Genomic DNA, 25,287 nt, shown 5'->3' on the forward strand with positions numbered 1-25,287 from the left:
ATCGAAAGTTGAGTTGTTCCTCGGAATTGAGTTCAACAACCTGAAATTTTGCAGGCTCTTTATTAGCTCCTGTTTGAGCTATTATTTGGCACTAGTTTTGTGTGAACTTCATGTATTAATTTATTTAAAATTGTTCTTGTGCTTGATGAGTGGGCCCCGCTTTATTGCATTCAACTAGAGTGGCTGTAAGACCATATTCAAAGTTTTTGTCATGGAGTCTTATTAGTGTGAAGAAATAATTCTGAAGATAATTTGTCGCCATTTGCTTTCTTGAGAGCAAGTATAATTTGCAACATAGGCAATTTTAGCGTCATGCAAACTTTCTTAGTTGGTAGCACTCTTGCCTCTGAATTGGTGGTTATAGGTTCAAGCCAGGACTTAAGAACACAGTCACTGTGGTAAGGGTGTATTAGAGGTGCAGTCTTTCGGATGAGATGTTAGGCTGAGGCCTTTGTCTGTCTGTCTGTCTGCAGTGATTGAGGTAGATGCTAAAGATGCTGTGGCACTATTCAAAGAGGAGGAGTAAATTCACCCGATGAGCTGATCAGTTTTCCTTTGTCCAACACCAACAAAAACTGATCAACTGGTTGTTCGTTTCGTGCCAGCTTGCTATGCACAAAATAGCTGCTGAGTTTGCCTATGTATTAGGTATGACTAAACTTAGTGATTCATATTATTTGAATGAACCTCTTGGGGATGTTTGGGAGATGTGACAAACTGTTGTATCATAACTTATTTCTTCCCACCCTCCATGTCTACTTTTTTTTCATCTACACTGAAGAATTGAGAGCTGTTTGTAGAATCAGAATTTTCCAGCACAGGAGGATGACATTTGGTCCATCGTGGTTGTGCTGGTATGCCCTCATCTCTGCTCCCTTGAGTCCAAGGGACACATTGAATGTATATGGCGGTCAAATGGTTTAGTCATTCATCATTGGATCTGGCTGTACCACAAAAAGCACTGTCGGGTCCCCTCCCTTCCCCTAGCTCGTCAGGCCAAACTTCCTCTAAAGTTCCCCCCTGCCCTAGCCCTGAACTCTCCTCCTCTTTCTCTAGTCTCTCCTATCTCCCCTCATATCCTCTTTGAGCTCATCTTGTCCATGAGACCCACCTCCTGTTCTCTCAACCCTATTGCCACTAAACTGCTGACCACCCAACTTGCAATTAATCAAGGACAGTCCGCACGATTTGTTAAGGGAAGATAGTGTTTGACTAACCTGATTGAATTTTTTGAGGAGGTAACCAGGAGGATTGATGAGGGTAGTGCGTACGATGTCGCGTGTATGGACTTTAGCAAAGCCTGTGGGATCCAGGGCAAAGTGGCAAGTTGGATCCAAAATTGGCTTAGAGGTAGGAAGCAAAGGGTAATGGCTGATGGATGTTTTTGTGACTGGAAGGATGTTTCCAGCAGGGTTCCGCAGTGCTCAGAACTGGGTCCCTTGCTTTTTGTGGTATACACCAATGACCTAGATTTGAATAAAGGGGGTATGATTAAGAAGTTTGCAGATGACGCTAAAATTGGCTGTGTAATTGATAATGGAGAGGAAAGTCATGGGCTGCAGGAGGATATCAATCTACTGATCAGGTGAGCAGAGCAGTGACAAATGGAATTTCATTCGGAAAAGTGTAAGGTAATGCACTTGGGGAGGGCTAATAAGGAAAGGGTATACAGATTAAATGGTAAGCCACTTAAAAGTGTAGATTAACAAAGGGATCTTGGAGTACTTGTCCACAGATCCCTGAAAGTAGCAGGCCAGGTGAATACGAAGGCATACGGAATGCTTGCCTTTTATAGGCCGAGGCATAGAATACAAGAGCAGGGAGGTTATGCTTAAATTGTATAATACTGTAGTTAGGCCACAGCTAGAATACTGTATGCAGTTCTGGTCGCCAGAAAGGATGCAGATGAGATTTACTAGGATGCTGCCTAGAATGGAGAATCTTAGCTATGAGGACAGATTAGATAGGCTGGGTTTGTTCTCCTTGGAACAGAGGAGGCTGAGAGGAGACCTCATTGAGGGGCCTGGATATAGTGGATAGCAAGGGCCTATTTCCCATGGTGGAGGGGTGAATTACAAGGGGGCATAATTTTAAAGTGGTTGGTGGAAGGTTTAGAGGTGATTTGAGGGGAAGCTTCTTCACGCAGAGGGTTGTGGGGGTCTGGAACTCACTGCCTAGAAGGTGCATGGATGAGCACTTGAAGTGCCGTGACCTGCAGGGTTACGGGATTAAACTGGATAACCTCTTGGCTGGCGCGGATACAATGGTAAGTACTTCAGGGAATCGAATACAGCCAGAGTGATCGCCTGGATGGGTCAGTGAGGAATTTTCCCAGATTTTTTTTTCCCCCAATTGGCCTGGGCTTTTATCTTGTCTCTCCCAGGAGATCGCATGGCCCTGGTTGGGGTGGAGTGTAAAATGTTGCGATGCGTGGGGTGGTGGACTGGTTGGGCTGGGTGCTCTTTACCTTTCCACTATTGTTCATGGGTTTATATGTAATCTTCAGGGCTGCTGATTGAGGCCCGTGTAGCTCTTTGTTGGCCGGTGCGGACACGATGGGCCAAAATGGCCTCCTCCTGCGCTGTAGATTTCTTTGTTTCCCTTCCTGTGTTAGGGAAATTGATGGGATTGAAGGCCGATAAATCCCCAGGGCCTGATCGTCTGCATACCAAAGTACTTAAGAAAGTGGCCCGAGAAATAGAGGTTGCATTGGTGGTCATTTTCCAACATTCTATAGACTCTGGATCAGTTCTTATGGATTGAAGGGTAGCTAATGTAACCACACTTTTTTTTTTAAAAGGAGGGAGAGAGAAAACGGGGAATTATAGACCTGTTAGCCTGACGTCGGCAGTGGGGAAAATGTTGGAATCTGTTATTAAAGTTGTAATAGCGCATTTGGAAATCCGTGACGGGATTGGTCCAAGTCAGCATGGATTTATGAAAGGGAAATCATGCTTGGCAAATCTTCTAGAATTTTTTGAAGGATGTAACTAGTAGAGTGAACAAGGGAGAACCAGTGGATGTGGTGTATTTAGACATTCAAAAGGCTTTTGACAAGGTCCCACACAAGAGATTAGTGTGCAAAATTTAATCACATGGTATTGGAGGTAATGTATTGACGTGGATAGAGAACTGGTTGGCAGACAGGAAGCAAAGAGTAGGAATAAATGGGTCCTTTTCAGAATGGCAGGCAGTGACTAGTGGGACCCCAACTATTTACAATATACATTAATGATTTAGATGAAAAAATTGAGTGTAATATCTCCAAGTTTGCAGATGACACTAAGCTGGGTGGCAGTGTGAGCTGAGGGGAGGATGCTAAGAGGCTGCAGGGTAACTTGGATAAGTTAGGTGAGTGGGCAAATGCATGGCAGATGCAATGTAATGTAGATAAATGTGAGGTTATCCACTTCGGTGGCAAAAACAGGAAGGCAGAATATTATCTGAATGGTGACAGATTAGGAAAAGGGGAGGTGCAATGAGACCTGGGTGTCATGGTACATCAGTCATTGAAAGTTGGCATGCAGGTGCAGCAGGTGGTGAAGAAGGCAAATGGTATGTTTGCCTTCATAGTGAGGATTTGAGTATAGGAGCAGGGAAGTCTTACTGCAGTTGTACAGGGCCTTGGTGAAACATAGAAAATCGGTGCAGGAGTAGGCCATTCGGCCCTTCAAGCCTGCACCACCATTCAATAAGATCATTGCTGATCATTCACCTCAGTACCCCTTGATCCCTTTAGCTGTAAGGGCCATATCCAACTCCCTCTTGAATATATCCAATGAACTGCCATCAACAATTTTCTGTGGTAGGGAATTCCACAGGCTAACAACTCTTGAGTGAAGTTCCTCCTCATCTCGCTCCTGTGACTGTTGGAACTGGTGCTCTAACTCTCCTGTTGATGTAGGAGGGAGGGCTTTAGTTTCCTGAACAATTGGGACCGCTTCTGGGGAAGGTGGGACCTGTACAAGTCGGACAAGTTGTACCTCAACAAAGACAGGACCAATGTTCTCGCGGGTGGTTTTGATAGTACGGTTGGGAGGGCTTTAAACTAGCTTGGCAGGGGATGGGAACCCAGGAGGAGGGCTCTGAGCTAGTTAGAGTGGGTAAGAGCTCAGATGAACAGAACTCCAAGAAAGAATGCAAAAGGCAGGAGGCAACAGCAGAGTAGCACTGGGGTAAGTGTAAACCACAAGGTGATAGGAAGGGACAATATGTATGAACATAAAGGGGCTGCAGGAGGGGTCAAAACTAAAAATCATGGTTTTAAAAACTAGTATTAAAACACTCTACTAAACGCACGCAGCATTCGAAATTAAGTAAATGAGTTGACGGCACAAATCATTACAAATGGGTATGATTTGGTGGCCATTACAGAAACGTGGTTGCAGGGTGGCCAAGACTGGGAATTAAACATACAGGGGTATCTGACAATTCGGAAAGATAGACAAGAAGGGAAAGGAGGTGGGGTAGCTCTGTTAATAAAGGATGATACCAGAGCAGTTGTGAGAGACGATATTGGCTCTAATGAACAAAATGTTGAATCATTGTGGGTGGAGATTAGAAATAGTAAGGGGAAAAAGTCACTAGTGGGTGTAGTTTATAGGCCCCCAAATAATAACTTCACGGTGGGATGGACAATAATCGAGGGAATAATGGAGGCATGTGAAGAAGGAACGGCAGTAATCATGGGGGATTTTAACCTACATATCGATTGATCAAATCGCACGCGGTAGCCTTGAGGAGGAATTCATAGAATGCATATGGGATTGTTTCTTAGAACAGTATGTTACAGAACCTACAAGGGAACAAGCTATCTTAGATCTGGTCCGATGTAATGAGACAGGAATAATAAACGATCTCCTAGTAAAAGATCCTCTCGGAATGAGTGATCACCGTATGGTTGAATTTGTAATACAGATTGAGGGTGAGGAAGTAGTGTCTCAAACGAGTGTACTATGCTTAAACAAAAGGGACTACAGTGGGATGAGGGCAGAGTTGGCTAAAGTAGACTGGGAACACAGACTAAACGGTGACACAATTGAGGAACAGTGGAGGACGTTTAAGGAGCTCTTTCATAGTGCTCAACAAAAATATATTTCAGTGAAAAAGAAGGGCGGTAAGAGAAGGGATAACCAGCCGTGGATAACCAAGGAATTAAAGGAGAGTATCAAATTAAAAACCAATGTGTATAAGGTGGCCAAGGTTAGTGGGAAACTAGAAAATTGGGAAAATTGTAAACGACAGCAAAGAATGACTAAGAAAGCAATAAAGAAGGGGAAGATAGATTACGAATGTAAACTTGCGCAAAACATAAAAACAGATAGTAAAAGCTTTTACCGATATATAAAACTGAAAAGAGTGACTAAAGTAAATGTTGGTCCCTTAGAAGATGAGAAAGGGGATTTAATAATGGGAAATGTGGAAATGGCCGAGACCGTAAACAATTATTTTGCTTCGGTCTTCACAGTGGAAGACACAAAAACAATGCCAAAAGTTGCTGGTCACAGGAATGTGGGAAGGGAGGACCTTGAGACAATCACTATCACTAGGGTGGTAGTGCTGGACAGGCTAATGGGACTCAAGGTAGACAAGTCCCCTGGTCCTGATGAAATGCATCCCAGGGTATTAAAAGAGATAGCGGAAGTTATAGCAGATGCATTTGTTATAATCTACCAAAATTCTCTAGACTCTGGGGGGGTGCCATCGGATTGGAAAGCAGCTAATGTAACGCCTCTGTTTAAAGAAGGGGGCAGACAAAAGGCAGGTAACTATAGGCCGGTTAGTTTAATATCTGTAGTGAGGAAAATGTTGAAGCTATCATTAAGGAGGAAATAGCGGGACATCTAGATAGGAATAGTGCAATCAAGCAGACGCAACATGGATTCATGAAGGGGAAATCATGTGTAACTAATTTACTGGAATTCTTTGAGGATATAACGAGCATGGTGGATAGAGGTGTACCAATGGATGTGGCGTATTTAGATTTTCAAAAGGCATTCGATAAGGTGCCATACAAGGTTACTGCAGAAGATAAAAGTACGCGGAGTCAGAGGAAATGTATTAGCATGGATAGAGATTTGGCTGGCTAGCGGAAAGCAGAGAGTCAGGATAAATGGGTCCTTTTCGGGTTGGAAATCGTTGGTTAGTGGTGTGCCACAGGGATCGGTGCTGGGACCACAACTGTTTACAATATACATAGATGACCTGGAAGAGGGGACAGAGTGTAGTGTAACAAAATTTGCAGATGACACAAAGATTAGTGGGAAAGCGGGTTGTGTAGAGGACACCGAGAGGCTGCAAAGAGATTTAGATAGATGAAGCGAATGGGCTAAGGTTTGGCAGATGGAATACAATGTCGGAAAATGTGAGATCATCCACCTTGGGGAGGGAGGGAAACAGTAAAAGGGAATATTATTTGAATGGGGAGAAATTACAACATGCTGCGGTGCAGAGGGACCTGGGGGTCCTTGTGCATGAATCCCAAAAAGTTAGTTTGCAGGTGCAGCGGGTAATCAGAAGGCGAATGGAATGTTGGCCTTCATTGCGAGAGGGATGGAGTTCAAAAGCAGGGAGGTCCTGCTGCAACTGTACAGTGTATTGGTGAGGCCGCACCTGGAGTACTGCATGCAGTTTTGGTCACCTTACTTAAGGAAGGATATACTAGCTTTGGAGGGGGTACAGAGACGATTCACTAGGCTGATTCTGGAGATGAGGCGGTTACCTTATGATGATAGATTGAGTAGACTGGGTCTTTACTCGGAGTTCAGAAGGATGAGGGGTGATCTTATAGAAACATTTAAAATAATGAAGGGGATAGACAGGATGGAGGCAGAGGTTGTTTCCACTGATCGGGGAGACTAGAACGGGGGGGCACTGCCTCAAAATATGGGGGAGCCAATTTAAAACCGAGTTGAGAAGGAATTTCTTCTCCGAGGGTTGTGAATCTGTGGAATTCTCTGCCCAAGGAAGCAGTTTAGGCTAGCTCATTGAATATATTCAAATCACAGATAGATTTTTAACCAATAAGGGAATTAAGGGTTATGGGGAGCGGGCGGGTAAGTGGAGCTGAGTCCATGGCCAGATCAACCGTGATTTGTTGGGTGGCGGAGCAGGCTCGAGGGGCTAGATGGCCTACTCCTGTTCCTAATTCTTATGTTCTTATTAATGTTGGGGAAGTCCAGAACCAGGGTCACAGTCTAAGGATAAGGGGTAAGCCATTTAGGACCGAGATGAAGAGAAACTTCTTCAACCAGAGAGTGGTGAACCTGTGGAATTCTCTACCACAGAAAGTTGTTGAGGCCAATTCACTAAATATATTCAAAAAGGAGTTAGATGTAGTCCTTACTACTAGGGGGATCAAGGGGTATGGCAAGAAAGCAGGAATGGGGTACTGAAGTTGCATGTTCAGCCATGAACTCATTGAATGGCCTACTCCTGCACCTATTTTCTATGTTTCTAAATGGCTTACCCCTTATCCTTAGACTGTGACCCTGGTTCTGGACTTCCCCAACATTGGGAACATTCTTCCTGCATCTAACCTGTCCAGACCTGTCAGAATTTTATGTTTCTGAGATCCCCTCTCAATCTTCTAAATTCCAGTGAATATAAGCCTAGACGATCCAGTCTTTCTTCATATGTCAGTCCTGCCATCCTGGGAATCAGTCTGGTGAACCTTTGCTGCACTCCCTCAATAGCAAGAACGTCCTTCAAGTTAGGAGACCAAAACTGTACACAATACTCCAGATGTGGTCTCACCAAGAACCTGTACAACTGTAGTAACACCTCCCTGCCCCTGTACTCAAATCCCCAAGCTATGAAGGCCAACATATTATTTGCTGCCTTCTGCTCCTGCTGTACCTGCATGCCAATTTTCAATGACTGATGTACCATGACACCCAGGTCTCGTTGCACCTCTCCTTTTCCTAATTTGCCACCATTCAGATAATCTGCCTTCCTGTTTTTGCCACCAAAGTGGATAACCTCACATTTATCCACATTATACTGCATCTGCCATGCGTTTGCCTACTCGCCTAACCTGTCGCAGTCACCCTGCAGCTTCTTAGCATCTTCCTCACAGCTCACACCGCCACCCAGCTTAGTGTCATCTGCACACCTTGAATATTGTGTACAGTTTTGGTCTCTGAATCTGAGGAAGGACATTCTTGCTATTGAGGGAGTGCAGCAAAGGTTCACCAGACTGATTCCCAGGATGGCAGGACTGACATATGAAGAAAGACTGGATCGACTAGGCTTATATTCACTGGAATTTAGAAGAATGAGGGGATCTCATAGAAACATATAAAATTCTGATGGGATTGGACAGGTTAGATGCAGGAAGAATGTTCCCGATGTTGGGGAAGTCCAGAACCAGGGGTCACAGTCTTAGGATAAGGGGTAAGCCATTTAGGAGCGAGATGAGGAGAAACCTCTTCACTCAGAGAATTGTAAACCTGTGAAATTCCCTACCACAAAGTTGTTGAGGCCAATTCTTTTAGATATATTCAAAAGGGAGTTAGATGTGGCCCTTATGGCTAAAGGGATGTGGCGAGAAAGCAGGAATGGGGCACTGAAGTTGTATGATCAGCCATGATCATATTGAATGGTGGTGCAGGCTCGAAAGGCCGAATGGCCTACTCCTACACCTATTTTCTATGTTTCCTGCTCCGTGTATTGGCTAATATTGTTAATGATTCACCTCGGGTGTTGTCTCTCACCTTCAAATCTGCTGTCAGCACCCCTCTCAAAAAAAAAAACAACCCTTGACCCCTCTTCTTGCAAACTACTGTGCCATGTCCAACCTCCCTTTCCTCTGCAGTCTTTAGAAACATAGAAAATAGGTGCAGGAGTAGGCCATTCGGCCAAGGGATGAGGTCCTACTAAACGAATTTAAGGAGCTAGGAGCTAAATTTAAAAAGTAGGACCTCAAAAGTAGTAATCTCAGGATTGCTACCAGTGCCACGTGCTAGTCAGAGTAGGAATCGCAGGATAGCGCAGATGAATACATGGCTTGAGCAGTGGTGCAGCAAGAAGGGATTCAAATTCCTGGGGCATTGGAACCGGTTCTGGGGGAGGTGGGACCAGTACAAACCGGACGGTCTGCACCTGGGCAGGACCGGAACCAATGTCCTAGGGGGGAGTGTTTGCTAGTGCTGTTGGGGAGGAGTTAAACTAATATGGCAGGGGGATAGGAACCAATGCAGGGAGACAAAAGGGAGGCAGAGGCAGGAGACGGAGGGGAGATGAGGGGGGGGGGGGGGGCCCCGGGGCGGGGAACAGGAAGGGCCACTGTGTGGCAGAATTCTAAAAGGACAACGGGTGTTAAAAAAACAAGCCTGAAGGCTTTGTGTCTTAATGCAAGGAGTATCTGCAATAAGTTGGATGAATTAACTGTGCAAATAGATGTTAACAAATATGATGTGATTGGGATTACGGAGACGTGGCTCCAGGATGATCAGGGCTGGGAACTCAACATCCAGGGGTATTCAACATTCAGGAAGGATAGAATAAAAGGAAAAGGAGGTGGGGTAGCATTGCTGGTTAAAGAGGAGATTAATGCAATAGTTAGGAAAGACATTAGCTTGGATGATGTGGAATCTATATGGGTAGAGCTGCAGAACACCAAAGGGCAAAAAACGTTAGTGGGAGTTGTGTACAGACCTCCAAACAGTAGTAGTGATGTTGGGGAGGGCATCAAACAGGAAATTAGGGGTGCATGCAATAAAGGTGCAGCAGTTATAATGGGTGACTTTAATATGCACATAGATTGGGCTAGCCAAACTGGAAGCAAACTGGAGGATTTCCTGGAGTGCATAAGGGATGGTTTTCTAGACCAATATGTCGAGGAACCAACTAGGGGGGAGGCCATCTTAGACTGGGTGTTGTGTAATGAGAGAGGACTAATTAGTAATCTCATTGTGCGAGGCCCCTTGGGGAAGAGTGACCATAATATGGTGGAATTCTGCATTAGGATGGAGAATGAAACAGTTAATTCAGAGACCATGGTCCAGAACTTAAAGAAGGGTAACTTTGAAGGTATGAGGCATGAATTGGCTAGGATAGATTGGCGAATGATACTTAAGGGGTTGACTGTGGATGGGCAATGGCAGACATTTAGAGACCGCATGGATGAATTACAACAATTGTACATTCCTGTCTGGCGTAAAAATAAAAAAGGGAAGGTGGCTCAACCGTGGCTATCGAGGGAAATCAGGGATAGTATTAAAGCCAAGGAAGTGGCATACAAATTGGCCAGAAATAGCAGCGAACCTGGGGACTGGGAGAAATTTAGAACTCAGCAGAGGAGGACAAAGGGTTTGATTAGGGCAGGGAAAATGGAGTACGAGAAGAAGCTTGCAGGGAACATTAAGGCGGATTGCAAAAGTTTCTATAGGTATGTAAAGAGAAAAAGGTTAGTAAAGACAAGCGTAGGTCCCCTGCAGTCAGAATCAGGGGAAGTCATAACGGGGAACAAAGAAATGGCAGACCAATTGAACAAGTACTTTGGTTCAGTATTCACTAAGGAGGACACAAACAACCTTCCGGATATAAAAGGGGTCAGAGGGTCTAGTAAGGAGGAGGAACTGAGGGAAATCTTTATTAGTCGGGAAATTGTGTTGGGGAAATTGATGGGATTGAAGGCCGATAAATCCCCAGGGCCTGATGGACTGTATCCCAGAGTACTTAAGGAGGTGGCCTTGGAAATAGCGGATGCATTGACAGTCATTTTCCAACATTCCATTGACTCTGGATCAGTTCCTATCGAGTGGAGGGTAGCCAATGTAACCCCACTTTTTAAAAAAAGGAGGGAGAGAGAAAACAGGGAATTATAGACCAGTCAGCCTGACCTCAGTAGTGGGTAAAATGATGGAATCAATTATTAAGGATGTCATAGCAGCACATTTGGAAAATGGTGACATGATAGGACCAAGTCAGCATGGATTTGTGAAGGGGAAATCATGCTTGACAAATCTTCTGGAATTTTTTGAGGATGTTTCCAGTAAAGTGGACAAAGGAGAACCAGTTGATGTGGTATATTTGGACTTTCAGAAGGCTTTCGACAAGGTCCCACACAAGAGATTAATGTGCAAAGTTAAAGCACATGGGATTGGGGTTAGTGTGCTGACGTGGATTGAGAACTGATTGTCAGACAGGAAGCAAAAAGTAGGAGTAAATGGGTACTTTTCAGAATGGCAGGCAGTGACTAGTGGGATACCGCAAGGTTCTTTGCTGGGGCCCCAGCTGTTTACATTGTACATTAATGATTTCGACGAGGGGATTAAATGTAGTATCTCCAAATTTGCGGATGACACTTAGTTGGGTGGCAGTGTGAGCTGCGAGGAGGATGCTATGAGGCTGCAGAGTGACTTGGATAGGTTAGGTGAGTGGGCAAATGCATGGCAGATGAAGTATAATGTGGATAAATGTGAGGTTATTCACTTTGGTGGTAAAAACAGAGAGACAGACTATTATCTGAATGGTGACAGATTAGGAAAAGGGAAGGTGCAACGAGACCTGGGTGTCATGGTACATCAGTCATTGAAGGTTGGCATGCAGGTACAGCAGGCGGTTAAGAAAGCAAATGGCATGTTGGCCTTCATAGCGAGTGGATTTGAGTACAGGGGCAGGGAGGTGTTGCTACAGTTGTACAGGGCCTTGGTGAGGCCACACCTGGAGTATTGTGTACAATTTTGGTCTCCTAACTTGAGGAAGGACATTCTTGCTATTGAGGGAGTGAAGCGACGATTCACCAGACTTATTCCCGGGATGGTGGGACTGACCTATCAAGAAAGACTGGATCAACTGTTTTGTATTCACTGGAGTTCAGAAGAATGAGAGGGGACCTCATAGAAACGTTTAAAATTCTGACGGGTTTAGACAGGTTAGATGCAGGAAGAATGTTCCCAATGTTGGGGAAGTCCAGAACCAGGGGTCACAGTCTAAGGATAAGGGGTAAGCCATTTAGGACCGAGATGAGGAGAGACTTCTTCACCCAGAGAGTGGTGAACCTGTGGAATTCTCTGCCACAGAAAGTTGTTGAGGCTAGTTTGTTAGATATATTCAATAGGGAGTCAAAATTGTATTTGTTTCGATGAGATCCCCTCTCATCCTTCTAAACTCCAGTGAATACAGGCCCAGTCAATCCAGTCTCTCCTCATATGTCAGTCCTGCCATCCCAGGAATCAGTCTGGTGAACCTTCATTGCACTCCCTCGATAGCAAGAACGTCCTTCCTCAGATTAGGAGACCAAAACTGAACACAATATTCCAGGTGGGGCCTCACCAAGGTCCTGTACAACTGCAGTAAGACTTCCCTGCTCCTATACTCAAATCCCCTTGCTATGAAGGCCATCATACCATTTGCCGCCTTCACCGCCTACTGTACCTGCATGCCAACCTTCAATGACTGATGAATCATGACACCCAGGTCTCACTGCACCTCCCCTTTTCTTAATCTGGCACCATTCAGATAATATTCTGCCTTTGTGTTTTTGTCCCCAAAGTGGATAACCTCACATTTATCCACATTATACTGCATCTGCCATGTATTTGCCCACTCACCTAACCTGTCCAAATCACCCTGCAGCCTCTTAGCGTCCTCCTCACAGCTCACACCGCCACCCAGTTTAGTGTCATCTGCAAACTTGGAGATATTACACTCAATTCCATCATCTAAATCATTGTAAAGAGCTGGGGTCCCAGCACTGAGCCCTGCGGCACTCCACTAGTCACTGCCTGCCATTCTGAAAAGGACCCGTCAATCCCGACTCTCTGCTTCCTGTCTGCCAATCACTTCTCTATCCACGTCAGTACATTACCCCCAATACCATGTGCTTTGATTTTGCACACCAATCTCTTGTGTGGGACCTTGTCAAAAGCCTTTTGAAAGTCCAAAATACACCACATCCACTGGTTCTCCCCTGTCCACTCGACTAGTTACATTCTGAAAAAATTCTGGAAGATTTGTCAAGCATGATTTTCCCCTTCATAAATCCATGCTGACTTGGACCAATCCTATCACTGCTTTCCAAATGCTTACCCCCAGAGCTCAGTCTTTGAGTATATTCAAGACAGAGATTGATAGATTTTTGGCTATTAAGGGAATCGAGGGATATAGGGACAGTGCAGGAAAATGGAGTTGAGGTAGAAGATCAGCCATGATCTCATTCAATGGCTGAGCAGGTTTGAGGGGCTGAATGGTTTATGTGTTATGTTTTTATCATGAAGACTGGCCATTTCTACCTCTGTAACTTTGCCCCTTGCCTCAGCTTATCTGCTGTTGAAACACTCCTCTGTGCCTTTGCTACCTCCAGACTTGACAATTCCAATGCACTCCTGGCTGGCTCCTGTCTTCCACCCTCCATAAACTTGAGCTCATCCAAAATACTTCTGGCCGTGTCCTGACTTGCACCAAGTCCATTTGCCCATCACATCACCCCTGTGCTCGCTTACCTATATTGGCTCCTGGTTAAACAATGTCTTGATTTTGATATTCTCAATCTTGTTTTCAAATCCCTCCTTGGCCTCGCCCCTCCCTATCTCTGTAACCTCCTCCAGCCCTACAACCCTCATCGCTCTGCTCCATTCTGGCCTCCTGAGCATCCCTGATTATAATTGCTCTATCATTGGCGGCCATGCCTTAAGCTGCCTAGGCCCTGAGCTCTGAAATTTCCTCCCTAAACCTTTCCACCTCTCTATCTCTCTCTCCTCCTTTTAAGACACTCCTTCAAACCTACATCTTTGACCAAGCTGTTGGTCATTTGCTCTAATAGCTTATGTGGATCATTGTCAAATTTTGTTAATGCTTCTGTGAAGTTCCTTGGGACGTTTTACTACATTAAAGGCTCCATATAAATACAAGTTGTTATTGCTGGCTACCTGAAAGCTAACCATTTAGCTGAATTCCCATACCCCTGCCCCTAACCACCTTACATTTATCTTTTTGTAATGAGTGCTATAGAAATGGAAGTTTACTTTTTATAGGGTAAAACGAAGGATATCTATCATTACATGCATTGATTCATTGGCCTTGCCCAAAATGTTCCCGAATACAAGCAAAAGGTGATTGATTGAATTCTTAGTGAAGAACAGGCTTGGTTGGGGGCAGGCATTGGGGAGGGTCAGTGGCCCATTGGAGTTCCGAGTGGAAGGTCACAGCCATGATGCTCACCAGTCAGAAGAGGCCAGGTCACCAGTGGGGAAGGAGAGACCCAGTTGTCGCTGAAGGAGGAGAAAAAGCCAACCGCCGTCGTAGAAGAGGAGGAGGAGGCCCAAGCGCCATCGTGGAGGAGAGGCATAGCTGTCGCCGCTGGAGGGGGCCTGGTCGCCCTTACAAAGGCCTTTGACATGGGCAACCGCGAGGGTCTATGGAGCATCCTCCTCCGTTTCGGATGCCCCAAAAAAGTTCGTCACCATCCTCCGCCTACTCCACGACGACATGCAGGCCATGATCCTTGCCGACGGATCCATTACAGACCCAATCCACGTCCAGACCGGGGTCAAACAGGGCTGTGTCATCGCCCCAACCCGCTTCTCAATCTTCCCCGCTGCCATGCTCCACCTCTCAGTCAACAAGCTCCCCGCTGGAGTGGAACTAAACTACAGGACCAATGGGAACCTTTTCAACCTTCGGCATCTCCAGGCCAGGTCCAAGACTACCCCAACCTCTGTCGTCGAGCTAGAGTACGCGGACAACACCTGCGTCTGTGCATATTCTGAGGCTGAACTCCAAGTCGTAATCAACGTATTTACTGTACGAAAGCATGGGCCTTACGCTAAACATCTAAGACAAAGGTCCTCCACCAGCCTGTCCTCACCGCACAGCAATACCCCCCAGTCATCAAGATGCATGGCACGGTTCGAAGACCAGGCCCTCAAATCTGCAACCAAGCTCATGGTCTACAGGGCTGTAGTAATACCTGCCCTCCTGTATGACTCAGAGACTTGGACCATGTACAGTAGACACCAAAAGTCGCTGGACCACCAACAATGTCTCCAAGATTCTGCTATTCCCCTGGGAGGACAGATGCATCAACATGGCGTTCTCGACCAGGCCAATATCCCCAGCATTGAAGCACTGACCACACTTGATCAGCTCCGCTGGGCAGGGCCACATTGTTCGCATGCCAGACATGAGACTGCCAAAGCAAGCGCTCTACTCTGAACTCCTTCACGGCAAATGAGCCAAAGGTGGGCAGAGGAAATGTTACAAGGACACCCTCAAAGCCTCCCTGATAAAGTGCAACATCCCCACTGACACCTGGGAGTCCCTGGCCAAAGACCGCCCTAAGTGGAGGAATTGCATCCGGGAGGGCGCTGAGCACCTCGGGTCTCATCGCCGAGAGCATGAAGAAATCAAGCACAGGCAGCGGAAAGAGCGTGCGGCAAACCTGTCCCACCCTCCCTTTCCCTCAACAACTATCTGTCCCACCTGTGACAGGAACTGTGGCTCCCATATTGGACTGTTCAGCCACCTAAGAACTCATATTTTGAGAGTGGAAGCAAGTCTTCCTTGACATCGAAGGACTGCCTATGATGATGATGATAAGAACAGTTGTGTAACCTTAGCATAGCCATAAGCAAAGACTAATGCATCACTTGGGAAAGGCCAGTGTTCAAAAGGATGCTCTTGATTGTGCTTCCCATATGCATTAGTGGTTAATCTATTCTATTTGTCCACCCACCCCCCCCAATATCACTCAAACAAATCCTGCATTGCATTCCATGATTTTGGAGAATGAAAGATTTAAGTTAAAAAGAAAACATACTTATAAATGTAGCCCTTAGTTGTCCCATTTTGGGAAATACTACATTTTTACTTCATTTGGAGGGAACTTAAGAATGTCGTTGCTGCTCTAGGCTAAACTGCTGCCTTTCATGTCCTCCTCCTTCCCTGCTCAGATCCAAATTGTACTGAGCCAATTCTATGGGCCCAAGTTTCCACACGATAAAAAACGGGCGCCCCTCCGAGCTGGGCGCCTGTTTTTCGCGCCTAAAACGGCGCCGGAAAAAAAACGCGCGATTCTGGAGCGCTTTGCAGCTCCTTGTCTGTTTGGCGCGGTGCCGGGGGGGGGGGGGTGGAGCCTACACTCGTGCCGATTTTGTAAGTGGGAGGGGTGGGTACCATTTAAATTAGTTTTTTTCCTGCGGCAACGCTGCATGTGCGTGTTGGAGTGTTCGCGCACGCGCAGTGTAAAGGAAACATTGGCACTCGGCCATTTTTGTAGTTCTTTGTTGCTGTTTAATTTTTGAAATTTTTTTAAAATAAAAGCACATTGCCATCAGCACTGAGGCTTCTTGCAGCCCCCCCCCCCCCCCCCCCCCCCACGGGAACGAACGGCTGCCTCAACTTGTGAGGCTGACTGCAGCATTCTCCGTGGCTGAAGCACTTTCACACAGGTAGGAAGATGGTTTATTTAATCTTTTCTTTGCTTATAAATGTTTATTCAGGTTGGATTTATTTGTATAATATTTGTAGAAGTATAAATAAGGATTTATTGTAGAATTTAATGACTTCCCTTCCCCCCACCTCGTTCTAGACGCCTAATTTGTAACCTGCGCCTGATTTTTTTAATGTGTAGAACGGGTTTTTTCAGTTCTACAAAAATCTTCTTGCTCCATTCTAACTTAGTTTGGAGTACGTTTTCACTGTGGAAACTTTGAAATCAGGCGTCAGTGGCCGGACACGCCCCCTTTTGAAGAAAAAATTCTGTTCCAAAGTAGAACTGTTCTACCTGACTAAAACTGCAGAAAAAAAAATGTGGAGAATTGCGATTTCTAAGATAGTCCGTTCTCCACCAGTTGCTCCTAAAAAATCAGGTGCAAATCATGTGGAAACTTGGGCCCAATATGTTGTAATTAACTGCAAAGTTTGCTCTGAAGATTGCAAATGTTATCTATTTTGTGTGATCTTGCATAATTACAGCAGGAAAGTGCAGAACTTTTCTTTTGCTGCCCTTTCTAGAAAAAAAAACTTCTGTAAAAATTCAGTTTTTATGGGCTCAAATTTGGCCCACCCCTTTTTTTCGGCACACTTACTGGAGATGCGTCACTTTTCTCTATTGATAAGTGCGCCGAAAAAAATCGCTCCCCACTTTGGCCGCTGAATGGCCCCTCCTCTGTCGTCGCGCAGCATGGCCAGTGGAGTCGGGGGGGGGGGGCGGAGCCGGTGTCCTGCGCTGAAAACAATGCCGGGACGTCTGCACATGTGCAGTGGAGTGTCCGCGCATGTGCAGTAGCTCCTTGCCCCCAGCCTCTGAGCGTGCTGCAGTCGCTGTGTGTGTGGGACCCGTGCCCGCCCCTAGCCCTGGCTGAGTGGCCTCCCAGTGCGATCGACCTCGGGTTTGAAATTTTATGCACTGTAGCTATTTTTAAACTTTCTTAATGGCTTGTCATTTTCCTGGACTTTTGGATATTTTGAAAAAATTATGCAAATGTTTTATCTCGTGAATAGTGGTGACCATTTGTCAAGCCTATTTACCTGGTGCTATTGTGAAAAAAGAACATAAGTGACTGAGGAACACTGAGAGAATATCTTGTTTATTGAAGTAAACTTTATTTATATAATATGGGCTCAATTTTGACCCAGTATAATCATTGCAAACACATAGTTTAAATTAGTTGAGAGATTAGGGCAATTTAATTCAACTATCTTTTACTATTATTTTTGTAGTTTAAGCTTCCATGAATGCTTCTATTGTATACTAAATTAACTTGGCAAAGTTTGTCATATGATGTCCTGTATAGCTGTTTGATTCTATTCACATTCTTTAGTCAAGTCATTAAGTCCTGCTGGCCTCCGATGTACCTACCTACGCTGATTTTTTTAACTCTCCAAGGGTTTTCTGAAGTGATCACATACACTGGCCTAAGTAGATTTGGAGTAACTATTAACTGGCCAAAGTGGCCTAAATGGCCAAAACTGGCGTAGGTGGCTGGTAACGCCCCCTTTTGAGAAAAAATAAACTAAAAAAAATCCTAACTAATTCACTTACACTGGTGCAAATTGTGCAAAATGAGGATTTTTAAGATACTCCAGAAAAATCAAGTTGCTCCAAAAAAAAACAGCAACTCTTAGCCAAAATTTACCTCTATCAGGGTTCTCATTGGCAAGTAATACTTTCTGTCCATTTTAGTGAAGAGTTAACTCGTCTTCTGTGGGTCTGACATCTGTATGCATCATGATGCATTGATTCCCAGCTCCTTTCCTTGCCCACAGCCTCCGTTGAGGCCCACTATGGGAAGTGGCAACAGAACTGTAAATGGGTGAAAGCGTCTCAGAGACGGTTTGTCCAAAGCTGTGTAAAAATTAACCCTTAATATAAAGCACCTATTGTTTCACCATACTTCAAAGTGCCATTCTCTTTGTTTAAAAGTCATTATTGGGATCTTCACAAAAGGAGGAGGCAGCTTGCAAAACTGAATACCACTAGATGTTGCTCAATTGTTCCATTCCTAAATGTTTAAATAAAAACCCAGCCCTTTAAGGCAGCATGCCAAGCATGCTTAATTTGCATAGTTCCAAGTAATTGTTGCTCAACTCCAGATTGCCACAAGATGCTTGGACTTGTAAACCAGCAGTCAGTTTCTGCAGTGTGTCACATTTGATAGAAATCTGAAGATAAAATGTATTTCTGCATACACAGTTGGTATAAAAAACAAATGTGTTCTTATTGAGTTTCGCATTACAATATGCCAGTAACTTCACTTTTTTTTTTTAAAAATCCCAAAACACACTTCCGGTTTAACATTTTTTTTAAATCATCAGATCTGTTGACATAGTTCCATTTTTACATAATACTTGGCAGTCAGACAATTGTGAAAGGAGCCAAGAATTGGCTCACATAGTTGCTGGGAGCACAAAGACTGGGAAAGTTACCTAACAAGCTTGTAGGTTTTCCACTCGCCAAGTGCATGCTTCAGGTTGTACTGTTGTTTTACGGTCATTACTACCCTGTTCCACCAGCTAGTGTAAAATAATAGTTTTAACAGGGTTAGACAGCACTCGGCAGGAACTGCACTGTACTTGGCTTCGATATCCCAGTTTGCATAGTGTGTCTTCTCATTCCCATCTTAAGTGATGTACTGCACAGCATTAAACCGCGTTTACCCAGAAATGCAAAAGCACACTAGTTTGTTACGTGCTGCTCAACAGCGAAAAGTAAAATACTGCGAATGTTGGAAATCTGAAAAATAAACAGAAAATGCTGGATATACTCAGCAGGTTGAGCAGCATCTGTGGGAGAGAGAAACAGAGTTAACGTTTCGGGTTAATGACCTTTCATCAGAACTGGAAAAAGTTAGGGTTGTAATAGGTTACAAGCAAGTACAGAGGCAGGAAAAGGGAAGGAAGGTCTGGGGGGGGGGGGGGCGCACGTGCGGCAGGAGAGATTAAATGACAAAAGGGATGATGATACAAGGCAAAAGGGGATGGTAATGGGGCCAGTAAAGAAAGCCAGAAAGACTAATTTTATTGCAACGAAGAGTGAATTTCTTTGAGTTTTTGGCAGAATTGTGACAAAATTAGTATGTCTTTTTTAGGCTTTTGAATATGCAAGTGTGCGAATCTGCTTTATATAATTGTAATTTTCCCAATTTTAATGTTCATCATTCCGTGTTTCTAAACGACTTCCTTAGATTTTCAAGAAGGAATGCCCTTCTGTTGCCTGTTAACTCCTGACTTCAAACTGGTGTATGTTTTCCCCTCTTGTATGCAGTACTGGAAATGGATTAAATATTCTAAAGAGTATATTCCTACAGAATAAATATTGAGGGTCTTGATATTGGTCAACCTTCATTTGAAAACTTAGAATGCAAGTGGATTGAAATCTATTTTTCACCAATTAACTTGCATTCTTCAATGTCCAAGGGAGGATGTTGAGTACTGAGGGAGCGCTGCATTGTCGGATGAGACGTCTTTTGGATGAGGCATTAAACCGAGGCCCCGTCTGCTCTCTCAAGTGGACGTAAAAGATCCCATGGCACTATTTCGAAAAAGAGCAGGGGAATTATCCCTGGTATCCTGGCCAATATTTATCCCTCAATCAACATAACAAAAAAAACAGATTATCTGGTCACATTGCTGTTTGTGGGAGCTTGCTGTGCTCAAAATTGGCTGCTGCATTTCCTACATTACAACACTCCAAAAGTACATCTGTAAAGCACTTTGAGACGTCTGGTGGTCTGAAAGGTGCTATATAAGTCTTTTAATGCCTGAAGGCATCTGTTTTAGTTGATACGGTAACACTGTTGTACACTGTAGAAGTATACCAGCGCATTTTGCAATTCAAAGTTCCTGTTGAGAGGACCAAGCCCGTCCATTGAGCTGTTCATCCAGTCACCAGAAGAGAACTCTCCATTCTAAATCATGATGCGTTCAATTCTGTGTCTGTATTAATCACGTTTAATAACACAAAACAATTTGTAAACGTGTTGATTTTGCATCTTCCTCTCAGACGCCTTCATCTAAACAAGAAGACGACAGACAAACAACCTTACAGCAAGCTTCCTGGTGTGTCTCTTCTTAAACCCCTGAAAGGAGTGGATCCAAACCTCATAAACAACTTGGAGACCTTCTTTGAACTTGATTATCCCAAAGTATGTATAAACATTAAATGGAGCTTTCTGTTAGCTGGCAAATGTTACAGGGGAAAAAAAGTATAGATCAAAAAAACTAATTTATTTTAAGGTGGGCATCGTGGCAAGAGAGCTTGTGTTAAATCTATTGGGCTAGAAATTGGCCAGCTTGGTGTCCATTTTTTGGCGATATTTTGCCTTTTTTGATAAAAGATGTTCACCTAACTTGGCCAAAGTTGTGCACTGGCGGTTTTGAAATATTGCTGAAAAGCGGACCGCCGTCGTGCAACACCAAAAAAAAATCCTCTTTCAATTGGCCGTTAGCACCTGTATTCTACACGATAAACGCCCGAGAAAAGCCTGCGTTGCAGCCTGCGTAACAGCAGTAAGTATGAAGACCTGCAAAAAGGGTAAGTTAAAGTTTTTATTTCTTAACTCTTGCAGCGATTACTTAGTTAAGGGTCTTGTCAATGTTGTGATTTTATTTTTTTGCTTTTTGCAATTTTTTTCTGTTTTTTTCCCCCCTCCCAGGCCTGTCTTTTTGGCAGTAATCGGCCTTGGACTAAAGTTGGCGAGGACCACCGTTTCCACCACGAATCCTCGTGCAACACCGATTTTTACTGTCTGCTGCATTTTGTTGCCAATTTAATGCCTTTTTTTTTTAAAAAAGGCAGTATTTTTGGCAAAATGCCGAAAAAATACCGCTATCGCCAAAAGACCAATTTAATGTTGTTTCTGTCTTTGCTATACAATTAACAAGATAACTACAAATGAGGAGGGCTATTTAGCCCATCATAGTTTATGCATCCAAAATGACACTGTCTACCAAGGTGTTTGCCTTTACTACTCCATCCATGTCTGTGTGAAGAAAATGTTTCGGATACATGTCTTTGCTTTTTACTAGGTGAAACCCATGACCCTTTGTCCAACCCTCACAGTTTAAAGTAACTTTCTGGATTTACCTTTTGCATCCCACTTACCATCTTGTAAAAATCCATAAGACCACCTTTGATCACAATGGCTCCTTGGAAAATCCCAAGTTTCTCCAGTCGATCCTTCCACACAAGATCAGCCTTGTGGCTCTTAACTTGTGCTGCCTTGACTTTTTTCCCTTGAGTCTTGATGATCAGAACTGGACACAGTACTTAATGTTGTATGTCAGACTACACCATATAAAGTTTTATCATAACCTCCTCTGACTTGTATGTTTCTATTTTGACTTTGTAGTTCAAAAATCTGTGGACTTTGTTTGCTCCTCTGCAATGCTTGGGCATGTTGAGCATGGAATCTATTAAGAACCCTAGGGTTTTTTTTCTCCAAATTCAAACTTAACTGTTTCAACAGCATTCATGTGTTTCAGTATGCAGTGCATAACATTGGGCAGCACTGAATTTTATTTGCCATTGTTCTGCCCGCTACATATTTTATCCCAACTCATTCTGTCATTTTTGAGCTGCCTCCTCCCTGTGGTTTCCATGTCGACGACTCCACTTCCACTACCCCTCCCAGTTTGGTATCATGTGCAACTTTGACCAATTTGTATTGGGTTTCTGAGTTCGTCATTGATCTAAATTCGAAGCAGCTGTGGCTACCTCATTCAATAATTACACATCTTCCCTCCCCCACTCCTCTAATTAGTACCTGTTGCTTTCTACCCGACTGCCAATTTTTTATACATACCCAGACTTTACCCTATATCATCACAGCTTTCAGCAGCACTTTGTCTGACTTGCTGTTGTTTGTTTAACAAGTCACTATCATTTGAAGGAATGTTTTCTAGAATTTTTGGTACACTTGCACTGATTTGGTTTAATTCAGAGTATATGCTTTTTTAACCGCTTTCTTAACCTGCCCCGCCACCTTCAGTGATTTGTACACGTATACCCCCAGGTCTCTGCTGCATCCACTTTAGAATTGTACCCTTTAGTTTATATTGCGCCTCCTCATTCTTCCTACCAAAATGTATCACATCGTACTTTTCTGCGTTAAATTCCATCTGGGATATTACCTCCCAAAACCCTTCTACCTCTCTCTCCACCTTTAAGTATCTCCTTAAAACAAAGATTTTGCTCACCTGCCTAATGTTTCCTTATGTGGCTCAAGTCAAATTGCCTGATTTTTTTCATCTCTTTCCCCCCCCCCCCCCCCCCCCCCAAAGATTTGCAACTTAAAGATGTCCTAGGTGTATCTCGAGTAAGGAGCTGATGCTGGATTCTTTTTTTTAATTATTGCAACTGGCTCACTATATACTATTGCTTAAGTTCCAGAACCTAAACAGTAGATGTTACTAACAACTATTTTTAAATTCAAGTGTGTCAAGAATAGGCATAATAGATGAAGGGACCCTGCATAAGATTTGAATATATATGTGGTGATTGAAACTTCAATTATAATGCGCGCTCATTTATTTATACATAAAAATATATCCAGGATTTCAAGGCTGCAATCTGATCAAGGTTTGAAAGATGTGCTTAACCATAGAAATTAAACTTGAGTGGTTTTTTGTTGTAATCTGAATATAAATTATAGCCTTTAAATAACTGCTTGGTATGTAAATCTTTCTTCTGAATCTGGCCCATTTCTGTACCAATCGTGGGTTTTGCAGGCACCAACTATCTGCATATAACTTTTTAATGCTTGATAATTATGCTTGCACAAGGGCATCAAATGCTTGCAGTGCAATTCTGATTTATTGAAATGTTCTAATTGATCACTAGGACATTCTAGGACCATCTTGCACTGCGGGTTAATTGCTACTGGCTCTGTTTTTCTTTGTGCATTATAACAAAACCTCCCTGTGAAAGATTTCTTGCAAACTTTCAAGGTTGAAAGTTATGGGACTGGAGAAATCTGTGAAACCATAAAAGTAACTCATTTTGTTGAATGACCTATTAAGTTATTTTCTCCTTGTTCCCTTGGATCATCAAGAACCTATTCAGGGTCTGCCAAAGTTCATGAGTGGTGTGAATTGATCTCTCCAACTCTTTTTTTTTTTATTCCCTTTTCCTGACATAAGATCAGATATTTGCGCTGTGAGGAATGTGAAAATAATGGGGTGAAAAAAAGGAGACTGGAGAGAACCCATGTTCTGCACCTGAATTGCCACAATTGACTAACTTTTTATAGAGATGAAAAGCTTGAGTCTGTATTAAGGCTGCTTTGAGAGCTGCACCATACTTTTCCTGTATCCCACTGCAAGATTGTGACCTTTTCTTTCCTTCCCTCCCCCCGCCCCCCCCCCCCCCCCCCCCAACCTTTACCAGTTTGAAATACTCCTTTGCGTACAAGACCACGATGATCCTGCAGTCGATGTCTGTAAAAAACTTCTGGGCAAATATCCAAATGTGGATGCCAAATTGTTTATTGGTAAGCAGATTTAATGTATATAGTATTTTTTTGTATTGACAGGAATTGGTGTTTAGCTGCATTTAAGTGAGATTGTAGATTATGTTTGGCATCATTCCCCAATCCTCACCTAGCTAATGCTTTTCTAAATTTATAAATCAAGTTATTTTTTATGTGGATTTGTATTTAATAAGTTGCAATTCCCTATTAAAAATCATAATGGTTACTAAGGCAGGTTTAATAATTCAGCGTCAATGTTCACCAATGTAAAGGTTATTATTGCAGCACAACACATTCATTCTGTTTTGATGTTGCTTAAACTTTGAAATCAATATGTTTGAATTCATCTGGTTAAAGTGATCATCCTTCTGTTGATGAATGCCGTTATTGACTTCTTAGGACCTGACTTGGAGCAGTGATAGAGACCGAATTAATATGCACACTTAAATTGACATTGTCACTAACGAGTACTGATGATTCAATTTGTTTCCACTGACTGAAGACAGGGTCTCTGATGTCTCATTGCTGTTTAAACAACGGAAAGAAAATCTGTTTTCAATAGACTTTTTTAAAAACAAAAATGTAATTTGTTCTTGCAGGGATTTAACTTCGTGGTTACATATTAAAATTGGCTTTTCATGCTGGCATACATTGACTGAATTTTAAAACTGACCAAATAGTTGTCCATACATGAATGTTGAGAGCATTTATCTTCCAATGTAGGGCACGTAGTCTTCTTATGGGCCAAAATTTGGCCAGTACAGATTTCTGGCGCACTCACCAGAGATGCGCCGCTTTTGTAGAACTCCAAGGGCGGCAAAAATCTTTGGGCTGAGTTTGGCCGCTCCCCAGCCCCTCGATGGTGGTGTAGCATGGCAACTGGATTCGGGGGCGGAGCCAGGTCCCAGCGCTGACAAAATTCACTCTAAAATGTTTAAAGGCAAGAGAAGGACAATCTCCGATCGCATCACTGGTTAATAAAACACTTTTGGGCGCTTTCTCTACCTCACTGTTAACAACTTGTCCTGTAATGGTCCTTCAAGTTGCAATCACAATCCTACAGCGTGATCGCAAGCATCTCAAGTCTGAGGAACATCCACCAGCGCATTGACTGTTGTCGCTGTGCTCTTGAGGGTTTCCAGTCTGTTCTGGCACTTATTCCACACCTGCGCCTCTGCACGTGCAGTCTAGAGTGTGCATGCAAGCGCAGTAGCTCCTAGCTCCCAGAATCTAAGTGTGTGTGATGCAGGCTGTGTGGGAGGGGCTGACGCTCGCTGCCCCTATCCCGGGCCGAGTGGCCTGCCGCTGCCTTCCCGTGCTGAGGGCTGCAAGGAGCGGGGGTGGGAGGGAGGGAAAGAAAGAGTTTTGATGC

The 25,287-nt window shown here is 43.8% G+C and overlaps 1 protein-coding gene across 1 annotated transcript in view; it reads left to right on the forward strand.

Annotated features, from left to right (window-relative positions):
* Positions 1 to 25,287, forward strand: part of ugcg (UDP-glucose ceramide glucosyltransferase) — a 59,913-nt gene that overhangs the window by 15,253 nt on the left and 19,373 nt on the right. The window contains exons 2-3 of the mRNA XM_070888123.1: positions 20,450 to 20,591; positions 23,834 to 23,936. Of these exons, the coding sequence (XP_070744224.1) occupies positions 20,450 to 20,591; positions 23,834 to 23,936 (245 nt within the window). The remainder of the gene's footprint in view (positions 1 to 20,449; positions 20,592 to 23,833; positions 23,937 to 25,287) is intronic.

Source organism: Pristiophorus japonicus, chromosome 1, assembly GCF_044704955.1.
Source record: "Pristiophorus japonicus isolate sPriJap1 chromosome 1, sPriJap1.hap1, whole genome shotgun sequence".
Classification (NCBI taxonomy): Eukaryota; Metazoa; Chordata; class Chondrichthyes; family Pristiophoridae; genus Pristiophorus; species Pristiophorus japonicus.